The following is a 15,544-nucleotide window of genomic DNA, read 5'->3' on the forward strand; positions in this document are numbered from 1 at the left end:
AATGGACTAATGGATAAGACTGGGATTAAGGCCAAAGGTGAGCTCCCCCTGTGTGACCCATCCCCACTTCTCTCTAAGCAGGAGGCTCTTGCAGTTTTCCCACCCTCTATTCTTTGTTGTTCTCTTCCAGTATCAGCAAATGGGGGTGGGGTGGGGTGGGAGTGAAAGATTATTGGTTTATGGGTTTTGGTGAGGCAAACTTTAATCTAATAAAGTTTATTGGGTTAAAGACATGGACCATTGCCAGAGCTGTGGCTCATGCCTATAATCCCAGTGTCTCAGGAGGCTGAGGATGGAGGATCATGAGTTCAAAGCTAGCCTTAGCAACTTAGCAAGGCCTTAAGCAGCTCAGCAAGACCCTATCTCTAAATAAAATATAAATATAAAAAAGGGCCAGGGAGTGGCTCAGTAGTTAAGCATCCCTGGGTTCAATACCTGGTACAACAACAACAACAACAACAAAGAAGACATGGAATAAAAATGAGTGCAAAACCTGCAGGCCAGTACATTGTATAGTCCAGCATTTCCCAACCTCATTTAAACATGGAACCTCTGTTTTCATCTAACATGTATTAACGTGCCATGGAAGCAGTGTTGTAAGAAACCTACTCTGAGAAACAACGAACACTGAGCTAAGAGATAGTTCACTCTGGAAAAGTATCTAATCATTTTTTGAGATTGTGGTTCAGTGCTCAGAGGCCTAGGGAAGCCTGTTAATTGCCTTATTGGCCCAGGAAGCATCGATCCCTTGCAGTAAAAGCCTGAACGAAAGGCAGTGTGGTTTTGAGTGCATGATCCCAGACGCCTTCCGGGCTCAAATCTTGACTCTGCTAATAGAACTTGCAGTTTTAGTCTCTCTATGCCTCAGTTATCCCATTTGTATAATGGAGATGATAGTAACAATTGTCTCGTCTAGAGTTTCTATGAGATCACATGGAAACATATACAAAACTTAGAAATTGCTTGGCAGCTGGTGAGTACCTGATGCCTAAGAATAGTATGAACATTCATTGTATTTCAACCAACAGAGAAATTAAATAGCCTCTTTAAAATGTTTTGGAAACACAGCTTAAGACTCATTAACATTGATTTTGGTAAGAGTTAATCATTATTTGAAATGACTTGGCACTACAGTTGTTTGCTAGGTTCTGATCTGCAGAAATAGATCTGTGAATCCCAATGTTAAGTCACTTCTTTGGTACACAGATGGAGTCTCCAGGGTTAAGATGGAGTGGAGCACACTTTTACACTGTTGATGTAAATTAGTACAAATACTATGCAAATTAGTGTGGAGGTTTCATGAAAGACTAGGCTTGGAACCACCATATGACCCAGCTGAACCACTCCTGGGCATTTATCCTGAAAAATTGGAGTCATCATACATGCATACCCATGTTTATAGGAGCACAATTCACAATAGCCAAACTATGGAACCAGCCTGGGTGTCTGTCCATCAATGGATGAATGGATAAAGAAAATATTGCATATATCCACTCTGGAGTTTTATTTAGCCATAAAGAAAAACAAAATAATGTCATTTGTAGGGAAATGGATGGAACTTGAGAACATTATGTTAAGCAAAATTTCTTAACATTATATTAACCCAAACTCAGAACATCAAGTCTCACATATATGAGAGAAATCTCATATATGGAAGCTAGGAAAAAGGAAAAAAATAAAAGCTTGGATGACATGAAAATCAAAGGAAGATCAGTAAAGCAGAGGAAAGGGACCAGGGAGTGGGAGGATGGGAGAGAGGCAGGAAGTACTAAGGAGTGCTATTAGCCAAATATATATATGTAGTGTGTGTGTGTTTAATATGTAACAACAAATCCATTACGTACAACTGTAATGTGCCAAAAAAATTGGAAAAAAGGTAGATGGGGCACAGCTTTCCAGGTGTATTGGCTATAAATTAGCTATCAACTGAGAAAACAGCAATGGTTAGAAGTTACCATGAAGGTTGGGATGCTTTTTTTTAAAAAAGTGAATATTTTCAATAGTTTATTAATATGTACATGGTAATGATCCTATAAATGAGTTTATATTTTATTCCTTGCTGCTGTTGCCATACAGAAAATAATCCAGGAAACACTACTTAGGTAAATTTATTACTTACTTGTATTAAAATATTGGGGGAAAAAAAACCCATGCAGTGTAATATAGAATGGCACCTTTAATATATAATTATGAAAAGTAGGGATGTATTTGTATATTCTTGGACCTCTTCCAGATCCCCAAGAACTCTGCCCACTGCCTCTACACTTGGGTTCTGCAGCTTTCAGGGACTTAATCTTCTATAGTCAAAGAATAACCAGAAGCAGAAAGAATCCTCATATTCTCAAAGATCATGCTCATTAGTGGGAAACACTTATCCTTCACTCCTCAAATTCTTATAAAGTGGGATTTCTCTTCTGCCAACTGGGGGCAGGGCTGGGAGTGTTTAAGGGAAGGCTTTGCATCCTCTGCTCCTTCCTTTCTTTGGAGGAGGAAGAGGGGGATTTTTCTGGTTAGATATACAGTCTATCAGCTATTGAGTCACATCTTGACCAAGAGGCAGGGGACACAGCTTCCAAGTGGCATAAAGTTCCCTATCCCTTCCCTGGGGCTGCCTGGATGGAGAGGAAGACCTGTGCCCATGCTTACTATTCCTGATCCATTTGGGAATGCCCACCATCTTCCTGTTCTAGAGGCAGCCTGTGGCCCATTGTTATCATCTCCTCTCTGGTGCTCTCCAATCTCCAACCTGCCTGGCAAGGTTAACAGAGATTCTCTGGAAAAGGATACCCACTCTGGCCTCACACTGGTTAATTCTAAATGTGCCACAGGATCCAGCTGAGTTCTTTGCTTCTGCCTTCCCAGGTGTTGCTGGTCCCCATTCCCAGAGTGGATCTTTTGATCCCCATTTGACACCTCTGGTTAGAACCTAGGATGGATTGCATTAAAGATCATCATTCCCAGTTCTCTCGGATGATCTGGAGGAACAAAAATGAGAGGCAGTTCGAAATCTCCCCCGTTATAAATGACTTGCAATTTTAAGTTATGAAGTGTTCCAGGTTTCACAAGGCACAAGGAAGAGAAATAAGAAGGCTATGATCTGCTCTCTTCCAGAAGGCTCAGCTGCATCTGTCCAGAGGCTACCGACCAGCTGACCTGGAGGGAGGATCCTGTGTGGGTGGGAAGGTCCGCTAGGGATAAAACCAAATGCCCCAAACTTGGCACCTTCCTTGGTTCCCTTGTCCCCTCTATTCTCCATTCCCCTCCTTCAGCTCTGTGTAGCTCACCAGAAAAGTTGCCTGGGGACAGGAAATATAAACCTGCACATAAATATAGACCCACATTTAAGTATCAGTTGTACTTCAAGGGATGAGGCCAAAATTCTCTTCCACTGATGAGCAAGATTGAATTCTGATCCTTTAAACATTCAGTGTACTTAATTTAAAAAAAATGATATTTATGTAATAAAGGACTTTTAAGTAAAATATCTTAAGAGCCTAGTTCTAGAAAATATTTCCCAAGACTGGAGAATGATTTTTATGGAGTAGTAAATTAGGGAGCATGGGTTTCTCTTACAATCCAATGTCAAGATAATGCCCTAGTGATACTCACTGGAATTTAAACATTGTGGTCTGGGCCATACAGACACATTTATCATCCTTGCTGTTGTTTCCCAGAAGGGCCATCTTCAGACAGCCTTGAACTGGGAGGAATGGCCATCAAGAATCCAACACAAGGAGCCAGACTGGAAGCAGTGGAGAGAAAGTGAGACATTCATAGGAGATCAAATCACTTGCTTTCCAAAGTATATAGCAAGAAGAGAGCTTTGGCTATATATTTTTTCTTGGCCATTCTTGTTGCTTTGCCTCTGCCCAGCCTTTGTGCCAACCTTTTGTTGCCCTTTGGAAGACAGTCTTTTCTATCCTTGTGTATTTATTTCACAGAATTACTCAGCAGAAAACAGAAGGTGATTAGAGAGCCTGTAGTCTGCCTAGGAAGTTGCCAAGTACCTTTCCCCTGCTTGTCAGACAGTACCCTGCTAAGGAACTCCAGCTCTGACACTGCAGAAACTGAGTAGCTTAAAAGAAGGATATTGAGGAATGAACAGATGGGGGAACCTCCCAATGATATGACCAGATCCATGCCTGATCATCCACTCATTAATTCATCCATTCAGACACCTAACAGGTATTTATCAAGTGCCTACTCTCTGCCACAGTCTTCCCCATGCCATGGATACAGCGTTGATTCAAACAAGATTTGTTCCTTGACTCCAAGGAACTTACAGTCTAATGAAGGACAATAAACAAGTAAGTAAACTATGGCATTTAGGTGATAAATGTGAAAACAAATAAGAGGGGTAGGAATGCTAGGGAGAGAGGAAGGCAGGGTGTTTATTTTAGATGGGGTGATCTGGGAGCTCTTGCTAAGATGGTGACATTTGAACAAAGACTCTAACCATGGTGAAGTCCATTGGTTGACAAGCCAAATTCAGGCACACAAATCTTCTAACCAGTTTCTTAGTGCTCCCCACCACCCGCTTTTTTTTTTTTTTAATAACAATATGGGGTTTACAGTCTGGCTTTGAACTTCTGGGTTCAGGCAATTCTGTTGCCCCAGTTCACTGACTAGCTGGGAATTTTAAGTGTTGTGCTTCCACACTGGGCCTAGTGCCTCATTCTCAAATATTTATAGATAACCATATCTCCAGACATTTGAGGAAGGCTTTCAAATGTAGAAACAGGGAAAAGACTAAAAGAGAGGAAAAACCAACATGCTATTTTTTTTCCATATTCATTCTCTGCTTGCCTTGCATTTATCACACACCTGGCCAGTTGAAGGGGGTGCAGGTGTTCTTTAATCAACTTCTGAAAATTGGAAGTGGGCCATTGCTGAGCTTAGGAACAGAAAACATAGAGCTGTCCACTGCCATTGACCATATTTTTTGGGGACACCACTATCTGGTTCACACCATAGCCTCCAGACCCTGGGGTGCTCTGTGTTTCCAAGGACTTGCTCAGGGCCTCTTTGGCTTCCTCAAAGGCAGTTCTGATCAACTTCCAGGGAGACAGATGCTGGCCTATGACTCAGTCTTTGGCGTATCTTTTCTTGGCATCGTTCAACATGGCTGTCATAATAGTGCCCTTTCTTTACATTGCAGGGTGGTGTTGCTGGTCTGATGTAAAATGTATTGTGAGGGATGTTATAGGAAGTAAAAATATAAATATTAGAAAAATTACAACAAAATGAACCAGTGATTATCTGTGTGGGGAGAGAAGGTATGCTTTGGGAGGGGGATGTGGGCCTCTCAGTATCTTAGAAACACTTTCTATAGGTGCTAAATAGAACCATACATTCTATTCACTCTTGTATATGTCTACTACATTTTATTTTTTATTTTTTTGTATTTTTGTGGCATTGGGGATTGAACCCAGGGGCACTCTACCAGTAGCTACATTCTCAACCTTTTTTATTTTTTTGAGACAGGGTCTCACTGAATTGCCCAGGCTGGCCTCAGATTTGTGATCCTTCTGCTCAATTTCCTGAGTAGCTGGGATTACAGGCAAGTGCCATCACTCCCAGTTCATTTTATAATAATTTTAAATAGGCTTAAATACCCACAAAACTGATAAGAAATGGGGTTTGCAAGGATTACACCAGGAAAGTCTTTTAGTACTGTTTTGCATTTTAAACCATGTACATGTATTGCCTTGATAAAATAGAGCTTCTTTCCTAGAAAATGAGTTTATAGAGATGGAAGTCAACTTCTTGCCTTTGTGCATTTCTGAATCTGTCAAGAGACCAATAGAGATGACTGACTACAATACAGCCTGGTAAGAGTTATAAAGAACCCAAGTGCCAGTACTTCTGGACTGAAGAAGAGGAAGCAATGATATATTTTTGTTAAGTCATGGAGAGGTGAGTATAGGGAGACAGTTTGTAAATCAAGCCTTGAGGGAAGAGGAGTATGAACATAGAACAAAGTAGAAAGGGCATTTTTTCACACAAGGAGCAAGGACACAGGAGTGTGAATGAAAGTATAGATTAGTACAGGATCAGGGATGATACCTAACCTCCAGGGTGGCATTTGTAGTGTTGTCAATGTGACTTGCATAGTCATCCATAGCAATCTTGGCTGAATTGAGTGTCTAGAGCCCATGTTGGAAAATTTAAAAATACAGGATATTAGGTAGGAAGTGGAAAAACAACATGTGAAGTGAAAAAGATGGTTATTGAACCCCCAAAATAATTCAGAGCTAGTGTTGACATATCTAAATTGTCATTTCAATATGAAATTTAAAAATCATACCAACCACTTGTACTTAATGTGTGATAGCAGTACATGTCTTTATAAGGGCAGGGACAAACATGAATAAAACTTTGAATATATTTCCTATTAATTCTATTCCTTAAAGTCTTGAGAACATAGAGAACAGCATAAAAACCATGAGATAGCTGTATGTACATCTTTATTAGAAAAGAAATTAACCATTACCACTAGTTACCACAGAAGGAAATTAACAATCTTGCAATTCTAGAGACAAACTTCACAGTAAGGCAGCCTTAAATTTCCAACTTGTGTGTGCGTGCGTGTGTGTGTGTTATTTAGGACAGTGTTTCTCAAAATTTAGCTCCTTTCAGACATACTCTTGGGATTTCTTGGGACAAATTTGGGATATAAGTTTTCTATGCTAATGTTTTACATTTTATATTTTAATTTTGTTGGAATCTAAATCCAATGATACACAGCTGTTCAGGGTGATCTGGAACCATCTTATCTAAGTGTTGCCACATGTTTGCCTCTTGCCCTGCTGCCTCTATCCACATGACCCTGGTGAAGACCAACCCTGTGCTCAAATTTTTCTCATGGGTTCTCAAATTGGGTGTTCATGCCCTTTCAGAATTGTGGAATGTTTCCAATGAGATGTGTGAGATGGCAAGGTGAGAACAATGGCTCCAAGCAGTGACCCTCAAGGTTAGATGGGGTGGGGTAGGTTTGAAAAAACAGACTCAAAATATCCAGGGATTTCATGATACAAATTGCATAAAGTCATGTTCAGCAAAATAATTTCAGCTGATGGGAAATGGCAGGAAACCAACTGTAGATTCATCCTTGGAGCATCTGGATAAATATGGTTGAGAAACACTGGCTTGGAGGTAGAGGCATGCTGGCACACACAGAATGGTTAATAAGAAACACAAGCTAAGGAGAAAAAAATATATATCTTTTGGATAAGTGAATACTAAACCAGAACTTGTCATGGTTTTCTGGAACCCAAAGGACCAATCTAGAAGAAAACCGGGAAGATCCATCAACCTTCTTGGCCCTGTGGTTAGGGACAAGTTTGTCCACTTTTTAATATGGAGGCAAATGAAGAAAAAGCTGTTTGTGCTAAAAAATCCCATTCACCAGGAAATACTGTCATCTTCTGCACTGTCATCCAGCTCTGTAGGAGGACATTGGTGTGGCCGTCTGCTCCACTAGGAAATAAACAATGAATTAGTTCTTCTTGGAAGTTCATTTTCCCTCATTACCCTTCCCAAAGCCAAACCACTTCCTCTTGCTGTTTAAACACACTACTGTGGATAGCCTTGGGATGGAATTGGCAGCAAAATAGGGACAGCATAGAATGCTGAGGAAAGGATGAATCAAAGAGACTTCTGAATATGAAGATTGTAATCTTATCCAAGATAGAGGGAATTGGGGAAATATTACTTCCATTCTTCATCTAAGCCTAACTGGTGAACGTGCTCCAGAAGAGCAAACATTTGCAACCACTAATTGGGTTTTTAGTGCTTTAGAACCTCACATAAAACCAGAAAATTAGCACTCATCTGCTGTGACAATGTCATATGGTGTGATTGGAAGACGTATCATGTTGATTATTTTATTTCAGGGGATTCAGTTGAATTTTTTCAGGCTTACTCCTCCCCCACTTGTGTTACTATTCTATGTAACCATCACAAATCATACATACTCATTGACCAAGGGATACAGTTATTAATTGGTGAGCAATAGATGCCTTCAAAGAACATTTGGTTAAAGAACCATTAATTTCATGACAAGAAAAAAAAATTGAAATCATTCCTGTTTATGAGTCAGTGGAACTGGACTATGTAGAAGTTTGGCAGCCCTGAAATGTTGGGACAGTGCTGGCGGTTGCTTATTAGACCCCAAGAGCAGCCTGGTTTCTTTCCAAGCTGCTCTTCATCCCCCAGTTTTCCATCAAGCCAAAGATCTTCTTTAGGTGACTGATTTTGTAAAATTTACTTTGGTGTTGGAGAAGCCAATCAGACTGGGTCAGTTTGCCATGTGAACCCAGATAAGCAAAAATTATCTCCATTCACACTGCACGTAGAAGAAATCCAAACTGCTTACCATGGCCTGTGTACTCAGTTCAAGCCCACAGGTCTTACTCTTCCTCCTCACTGCCCTTTCCTCAGCCTGCTCTTTGATTCTTTCAGTTCCTTGAATATACTTTTAGGTTGGCTCAGATCCTATCTCGTGTGCTAATCCCTCCACCTAGCAAGCTCTGCTTCATCAGGGCTGTCGTTCCCCTCCTCCAGGCATGTTCTATCACATCATTCTATTTGTTTCAGGAATTATTCACTTACTTTTTGTGATCTGCCTCCCTCTCTAGAATACAGTTTTCATGTTATCTTTCTTATGTATGTGTTTAGTACAGTAACTGGCACATGGTAAACCCTTAATAAATATTTGTTAAATGAAATTTGAGTGAAATAATTTCTCTCATTGATATAATTCATGCCTTTGTAAAATATTAAATTCATAAATAATTGATGTTGCAGTTCCTCAAATCACTAAGTCATTCTTCCTTAGTGTGAATCCTTCCTATAGCATGAGATATGGCAGTAGAATTCCAGTCTCCTAATGTCCCAGTATCTAGTCTGCCATTCACCTGTAATTACTTCAGAGCTCCGATTTGCTTCAGCCGTGTCAGCAGTTCCCCGTTCTCTTGCATAGTTACTAGATCACTGCATCCACCTATACAATCTTTACCAATAAAGACCCGAGGTACCTACAAAACAAAAAAAGCCATCCAGGAAAGTTATTAATGAGAACAAGTGATATTTTATCCTTTCAAATTCTTCCCCTGATCCAAAGGTTTTCAAATGACTTTAAAACCTCTTCCTCAATATTGTTTTAGGAACTCTTTTTTTTTTTAAAGCACTTTTTCCTTTTTTAATATTTATTTTATTTTAGTTTTTCCGCAGACATGCTAAGGATCGAACTCGGGCCGCACGGATGCCAGGCAAGCGCGCTACCGCTTGAGCCACATCCCCAGCCCCCTTCTTTTAGGAACTCTTATGAGGGCAAAATCATTCATTAAAGAATGTTTTTAGGTCAGAATATTTTTCAAACAGAGTATGCTGTTTATGTGATTGTTCAGTTTGTTAAACGGATTTAAAATTTTTGCTCTACAGAAACATGTTTCAGGGAAAAAATTTTAACTGGCTTTAGCTGGACCACCCTGACTGCAATCTATTTCTTTGTATCTGGGACCACACCTGAGACCTTAAACTGGGCCAGGGCAACCAAGAGGCCTTCCATTTCTAAACAGAGCTGGAAAGTACTTACATTTGGTCTCTCTCATTTTTGGGTTTATGGGTTTGGGTTTACACATAGTCATCTCTTTGTGTTATTAAAACAGGTGAGCTCTGTCCTCAACTAGGGGACAGTGTAATGGTGTCTGAATCTCTTTAATCCCTGGTCCATCATAAGATATTTAAATGCTGCAGTTCTGGGACCAAGGACATTCTGGTTTGGCTTCACATCTGGTATAGGTGGGTGGCCCAAGGTAAGCCAGACATTATACCTGCTGAATAGGTTTCTCTCTAGTCACTCCCACTCCCTCCCTGCCAATAGATATAAGCACATTCCAGAATTCCAGGAAGGTTTTAAAATCCTGATGAAGCCAGATTTAAAGTTAGGTAGTCAGTGTAGTTAGGTAAATCGGGTCTAATGTCGAGTGAAATCTAAAATGGAGGCCATGCTGGGAATGACTCAGGGAAAACACGACAATTCATGGAATGTCAATGAAGTCCTGAAAAGGCCCTAGGCCAAAGTCCACCTGGAAGAAGTATCAACCAACAGCCCCAACAGATTTGGAGATAGCCCATCCCAGAGAAGTGATAATCCCATCCCAAAAGGTGATAATTATGTCCACCTGTGTCCCACCCCTCGGGCCCTCCAACCTACATTCCATCACCAAACCTATAAAAAGGGGAACACATTTGCCTGCTAACTGGATTCCACCTCCTGGGTCCCCTTCTTCCTCCAGGAGAAGTCTTTTCTGCTGTCCTTTAATAAACTCCTAATCTCTACTCTGACCTTGCCTCGGCGTGCTTCTTTGGTGTTATTCTTCAACATCGGGGAAGCAAGGACTTGTCACTGGTCAACAGCGGTAACACTGAGGGAGAAGGAAGTTCCCTCGTTGCACCTAAGCAGCTTCCAGTTCCAGAGTGTCACACCAAGGCTAACTGCCAACGAAGACATAAGTACCATATAGGTTGCCTAAGTGATTGGAAGCCCCGCCCCCCCACAAGAATGTACTAGATGGAAGGATGGGAGAGGGATTAGGCGGAAGGCAGTGAGAATATTTTCAAAGCATTTCATCTTCCCCAGAAAGCATAATTAGAGTAAATTGCTTAAAAAGCAAGAGCAACAAGAAAAAGGGTGGAATTACTGTGGATAAGTTTTTATAGTATTTTTACTGAAAAGTAGACCTAAGTGGAAGTGGGCTTTTAAAATAATGGCTAAAAACTAAAAATAAATTCTGTACAGCTGGGCATGGTGGCACCTGCCTGTAATCCCAGAGAATTGGGAGGCGGAGGCTGGAAGAACTCAAGTTCAAGGCCAATTTGAGCAACTTGGTGAGACTCAGTCTCAAAATAATAATAATAATAATAATAAATATATATATAATATATAAAATATATATATATGTATATGTATATCTCAATGGTAGAGCATCTGCCTAGCACGCAAGAGGCAATTCAATACCCAGTACCACAAATTAAAAAATTATCACTATTTACAGTGGTCCAAGAATGAGGGAAAACCCAGAGGATTCATTTTGGCCTTGGCTTGCCTGGTAACCTCCTTGCTTAGTCTTAGAAGATCCACCATGCGATGGGATGCATGGGAGGCCTTACAGTGGAAGCACCAGCAACATAACCTGTTTTTTTTTTTTCAATTGAAAGCAGGAAAGATGAGGTAGGAAACCTAGGATTTCCCCTTAATCCTGAACACTGCTTCCAACCAACATTTCTGGGGCCCCGTTTAGCTTCTTTCTTCTTAGAATTATGTGGCTGTGGTCAGTTGTAGCAGTAAACAGAATAACAGAATTCAAATGTAATCCTGAGGTCACTCTGCTGCAGAATTTCTTCTGTTGAAAGCATTGGCTAAATAAAAACCATCTGAGCTTTATACAGGAAGTCTTGTATTCATTCTTGAACTTCTGTATTTTCGAGAAGGATTGAGCAATCCTACAGATTGCCCCATCTCCACCTTTGACTTCAGGATTGGAGTTAAGGAGGCAGTCAGGAAGGCCCCAGGTCCCAGGAGTTCTCTCCAGGAAGTGGGTTCTCCCACTTGACCTTGCATCACAATCAAGCAAGGGCTTGTTAAAAATGCAGATTTGTATTCCCCTCACCCCCACCAATTTCTGATTCAGGAGATCAGTGTTGGGGCCCAGAGAATTTTCATTTCTAACAAGTTCCCAGATGCTGCTGCTGTTCCAGTGATTTGCAAACCATTGTTTTACATTGAGCAGCCATTTATTCCTCCCATTATTTAAAGTAACCTGGACTTTAAAACCCACAGCACTACAGCTGCCTCCAGTTGCTTGAGACAGGCCCTGAAACTCGAGCAGGCTGTCTGTCCCCTGGGTGGAGTTTTGTTCACACTATCTGGCAAAGTAGCAGGTTTGCCTGAGAGCGGAAAGGCCCCCTAGGCCCTCCCCCCACTCTCCAGCCTAGGCAACAGTAAAACCATCTTCAATCACATTGGTGAACAGGAAGAGACACAGGGTGGTAAAACAGGAAACACAGAGGCACAGTTGATTCAGTTGAAAGAGGAGGAAACACCCTCTTCTACCTCCTCTACTCTCCCTCCTGCCCTTTCCCCTCCTTGGAGGAACTTGTTACCGTCCTAGAGAGAAAAAGGAAACTGTCACTAAAACAGCAGCTTTGGTGATATGGGGCCCGGTACTGCTGGAGTAGCCTTTCCCAACCTTAGTTAGGTAGCACTGTCTACACTTGAGAGTTAACTCAGATGTAGCTACTCACATCTGTTTCCCAGTGACTCATCTGTTTGAAACCCACTAGTGGCATCTTATCCCATCCAATACAAACCATGGTCCATATGATGTGGCTTAAAGGCCTTCCTAGCCTATCTCCCATTATCTCCCCTGGCTCTCTTAACTCATAGTGCTCTAGCCATACTGGCTTTCTTTCTATTCCATGAACCTGAGAGGCATAGGACCTTAGTATTTGCATTCTCCTGCCTGCCACATTCTACCCCTAAATTCCTTTCTCTTTATTTTCTATAGAGATATACTCAAATGTTTACCTCTTAGGCTCTAATGGCTCTATTTAAAACTGCTACCTACTTCCTTGTACTTAATTTTTCTTTGTAGCCATTCACTTACCTCCCAGTGATTTTTATTGTATTTATTGTCTTCCCCACTTGAATGCAAGTTCAAAAAGGCAAAAACCCACCCGCATGTCTATATTTCCAATGTCAAGAAAAGGCCCTGATACTTAATAGATGCCTAAAATAATTTCTTATATCCAGCAAAAGCATTCTTCAAATATGAAGGAAAACAAGCTTTCTCAGACAAATGAAAATTGAGGGAATTTGTTGCCAATAACCCAGCCTTGCAAGATGTGTCCAAAGAAGTTCTTCAGGGAGAAGAAAAATGAGATGGACCAGAATTTAATCCTAATGAAGAAAAGAGAAGGGCTGGGGATGTGGCTCAAGCGGTAGCGCGCTCGCCTGGCATGCGTGCGGCCCGGGTTCGATCCTCAGCACCACATACCAACAAAGATGTTGTGTCCGCCCAGAACTAAAAAATAAATATTAAAAATTCTCTCTCTCTCTCTCTTTAAAAAAAAAAAAAGAAAAGAGAAGCATTAGAGAAGGCCCAAATGAAGGCTCTGATCTAGGGACTGTGTCCATAACAAAATCAAATCATGCAGCCCGATTGAAGGCCCGGTTCTGTAATCAGTAAAGTCCTGCTGAGCTTCTACTACAGACACAGCAACACAGGTCATTACAGGATAACTAAGACAGCAAGTGTTCAATCTCTTTGAATATTAACACTTCATTATTGGGGATCGGGAAACAAATAGCTTTGAAGGATTTGTTCTTCCCCTTAAGGATGGCATTCTGGACTCAAGAACCCGTGAAAACTATTTTCTAAATGTCAAACATTAAAGACAACTACAAAAAACATTGTTGCTTTACAAAGAGATGAAAAAAATTGTTAAATGAGAACATAAAGAAGTCAGCTTTTTCCTGCTGAAGAACAGATGCTGCCACTTAAAAGGGTAGTTTCCAAACTATGTTGCAAATTAGAATCACCTAAGGATCTTTCAAACTATTGATGCCTGCTCTTGCTGCCTCCGCACATTGGCATGTATTTGGTCTGGAGTGACTTGGGCATAAGGATCCTTTCAAAAGTTCCCCAGGTTATTCTACTGGCCAGCAATGTTCAGGAACCACAGGCTGAGAGGGATCCAGGGCAGGAGACCCTGTGGGAACACATGGTTGTTTGCAGTGTCCCTTTCTTTTCAGGACCTGACTCTGTGCTTCTAAGCTACAGGGATTCTCCTGTCATGAAGTCTGCTCCAGAACCTCAGCTGAGAGCAGTAAGGTAACTTGTTTAGCCTTTTCTATACTACAATGCTGATTTCTGTTTGGAGAGAAGGGGGAAAACCACCTCCCATACTTTATACTACAGCCCAGAGAAAACTCTGTCAGTTAAACTAAACTGAAATAGGATATGTGCTTTCTGCCAATACTGTTTCAGAACGTGCCTCCTGAAAGGGAATTTGGATGAGCTGGTGGGGCATCTCACCCCTCCCAGAATCAAAAATTGTTTGGCCAAGTGCTAAGGAAGGGGAGGCCTTTCAGAGGCGAGCAGTTTTCAGAGGGTCCCACGGTATATTTGTTTGGAGGTCACCCACTCTACGAGGTCAGCCACTCTAGTCTTGCAGCTGAGGTCCTTGAGGATCTGAGATGTGGTGACTTGCCGAGGATCACAAAGCCAGCCATTGTGAGAGCCGGGCCAGAACTCTGGCAGGCCTAAAAATATCCCATAATTAACTTAGAGTGAGGGGGATAATGGTGCATTCAATTTTTTTTTCCCTAGGAGGAGGAGTTTGATAAGGAAGAATGAGCAAATTAGGTTATAGTTAAAGCCTAGAAAAAAGGTCATAGGACAGCAAATCCCACTCAGCCACGTGTAAACAGAAGGAAGAGTGCACATGATTCCACGTCTGAAATGTGCGAGTTGCACCCGCTTCTTCCCCCCCCACCTCCAGCCCCAGCCCATCTAACCATCAGAGAAAACTGTCAGTTCAAGGCAGTGCTAAAAACAAAGCCTCCACCTAAGTCCTTGCGACTCCCACCCAGCAGTTGGGCCCGCAGACCTGACAGCACACTCTGCTGGGCTCCCTCCTCTACTGAGAGGATCCTCGGCTGCTGTCCAGCTGCCAATTCAAGTGACCAGCGTCTTCCCTCAGGCTCCCTCCCCCACGCCCCACAAAGCCCTCTGGTTGCCTTGAAGGACAGAGCCCTGGCTGGCGGTGTCCTAGAAAAGGCACAGGCGTATGTAAGTTCATAGCCCTGACAAGAGAGAGCAACCCCGGAGTCTTTTAAAACTGAATCCCACACTCACCGTTCTCGCGCCTGTGAGCTGTTGCAAATAATCTTGTATCTCATTTGTGTCACCGGTGGCTGTGATATCGACAAATTCCAGAAGCCCTTGTTTGAAGGGCAGTTGACTGAGGATCTCTTGGGTCTTTCTGCAGAAGGGGCAGGTGGGCTTGATGAACACAACGACCTTCCCCGGCTGGATTTTGCCGTCCACAAACTCCTGAGCCATGTGGACAGGTTGTAGTCTCCCGGGAGGAATCCTCTGTTGCAGGTATTGCTCGGGGTGTTAAGCCGAGGCCCAGCCAGCTGGCTCCCTTTTAATAAGGAACCTCCCTGGAGGAGGAGTTTGCCTGATTGTGAGCTTGAGTTTTAAAGGGACAGTCCTAAAGTCATTTTAGCCCTGTATAATTCACTAGTTAGTGTGCCCATGAATGCATGCTTGCTTTTCAGGCATTAGTAGCTGTGACCAGGGTGTCTTTGTTCTCCTCCAAGACCCATCATGAGTGTCTGTTCTTTACCAGGGATCAGAATTAAGTCACATTCTGGGGGAACAGAAAGCAAACAGCCCAGTCTCACAGAGGGCTGAGGAGGCAGTGACCTCTTAGAGCAATTTTTTTCCCCCTCTTGGAGCTATGATTGATT

General features: G+C 42.0%; 1 protein-coding gene across 1 annotated transcript; it reads right to left on the reverse strand.

Moving 5' to 3' along the window:
- Positions 1-6,450: 6,450 nt before the first annotated feature.
- Glrx (glutaredoxin) lies at positions 6,451-15,219 on the reverse strand. The gene is made up of 3 exons (XM_005326148.4): positions 14,925-15,219; positions 8,919-9,038; positions 6,451-7,479 (listed from the first exon to the last, which is right to left on the reverse strand). The coding sequence occupies exons 1-2, from the start codon at positions 15,129-15,131 to the stop codon at positions 8,925-8,927; spliced, it is 321 nt and encodes a 106-aa protein (XP_005326205.2). The 5' UTR covers positions 15,132-15,219; the 3' UTR covers positions 6,451-7,479; positions 8,919-8,924.
- Between the last annotated feature and the right edge of the window lie 325 nt (positions 15,220-15,544).

Source organism: Ictidomys tridecemlineatus, chromosome 1, assembly GCF_052094955.1.
Source record: "Ictidomys tridecemlineatus isolate mIctTri1 chromosome 1, mIctTri1.hap1, whole genome shotgun sequence".
Taxonomy (NCBI): domain Eukaryota; kingdom Metazoa; phylum Chordata; class Mammalia; order Rodentia; family Sciuridae; genus Ictidomys; species Ictidomys tridecemlineatus.

Coding starts and splice junctions, on each gene's coding strand:
- Glrx (XM_005326148.4), bottom strand. CDS start 15,131: ATGGCTCAGGAGTTTGTGGACGGCAAAATCCAGCCGGGGAAGGTCGTT. Junction 9,039..14,924: donor AGCTCACAGGCGCGAGAACG/GTGAGTGTGGGA, acceptor TTTGTTTTGTAG/GTACCTCGGGTCTTTATTGG.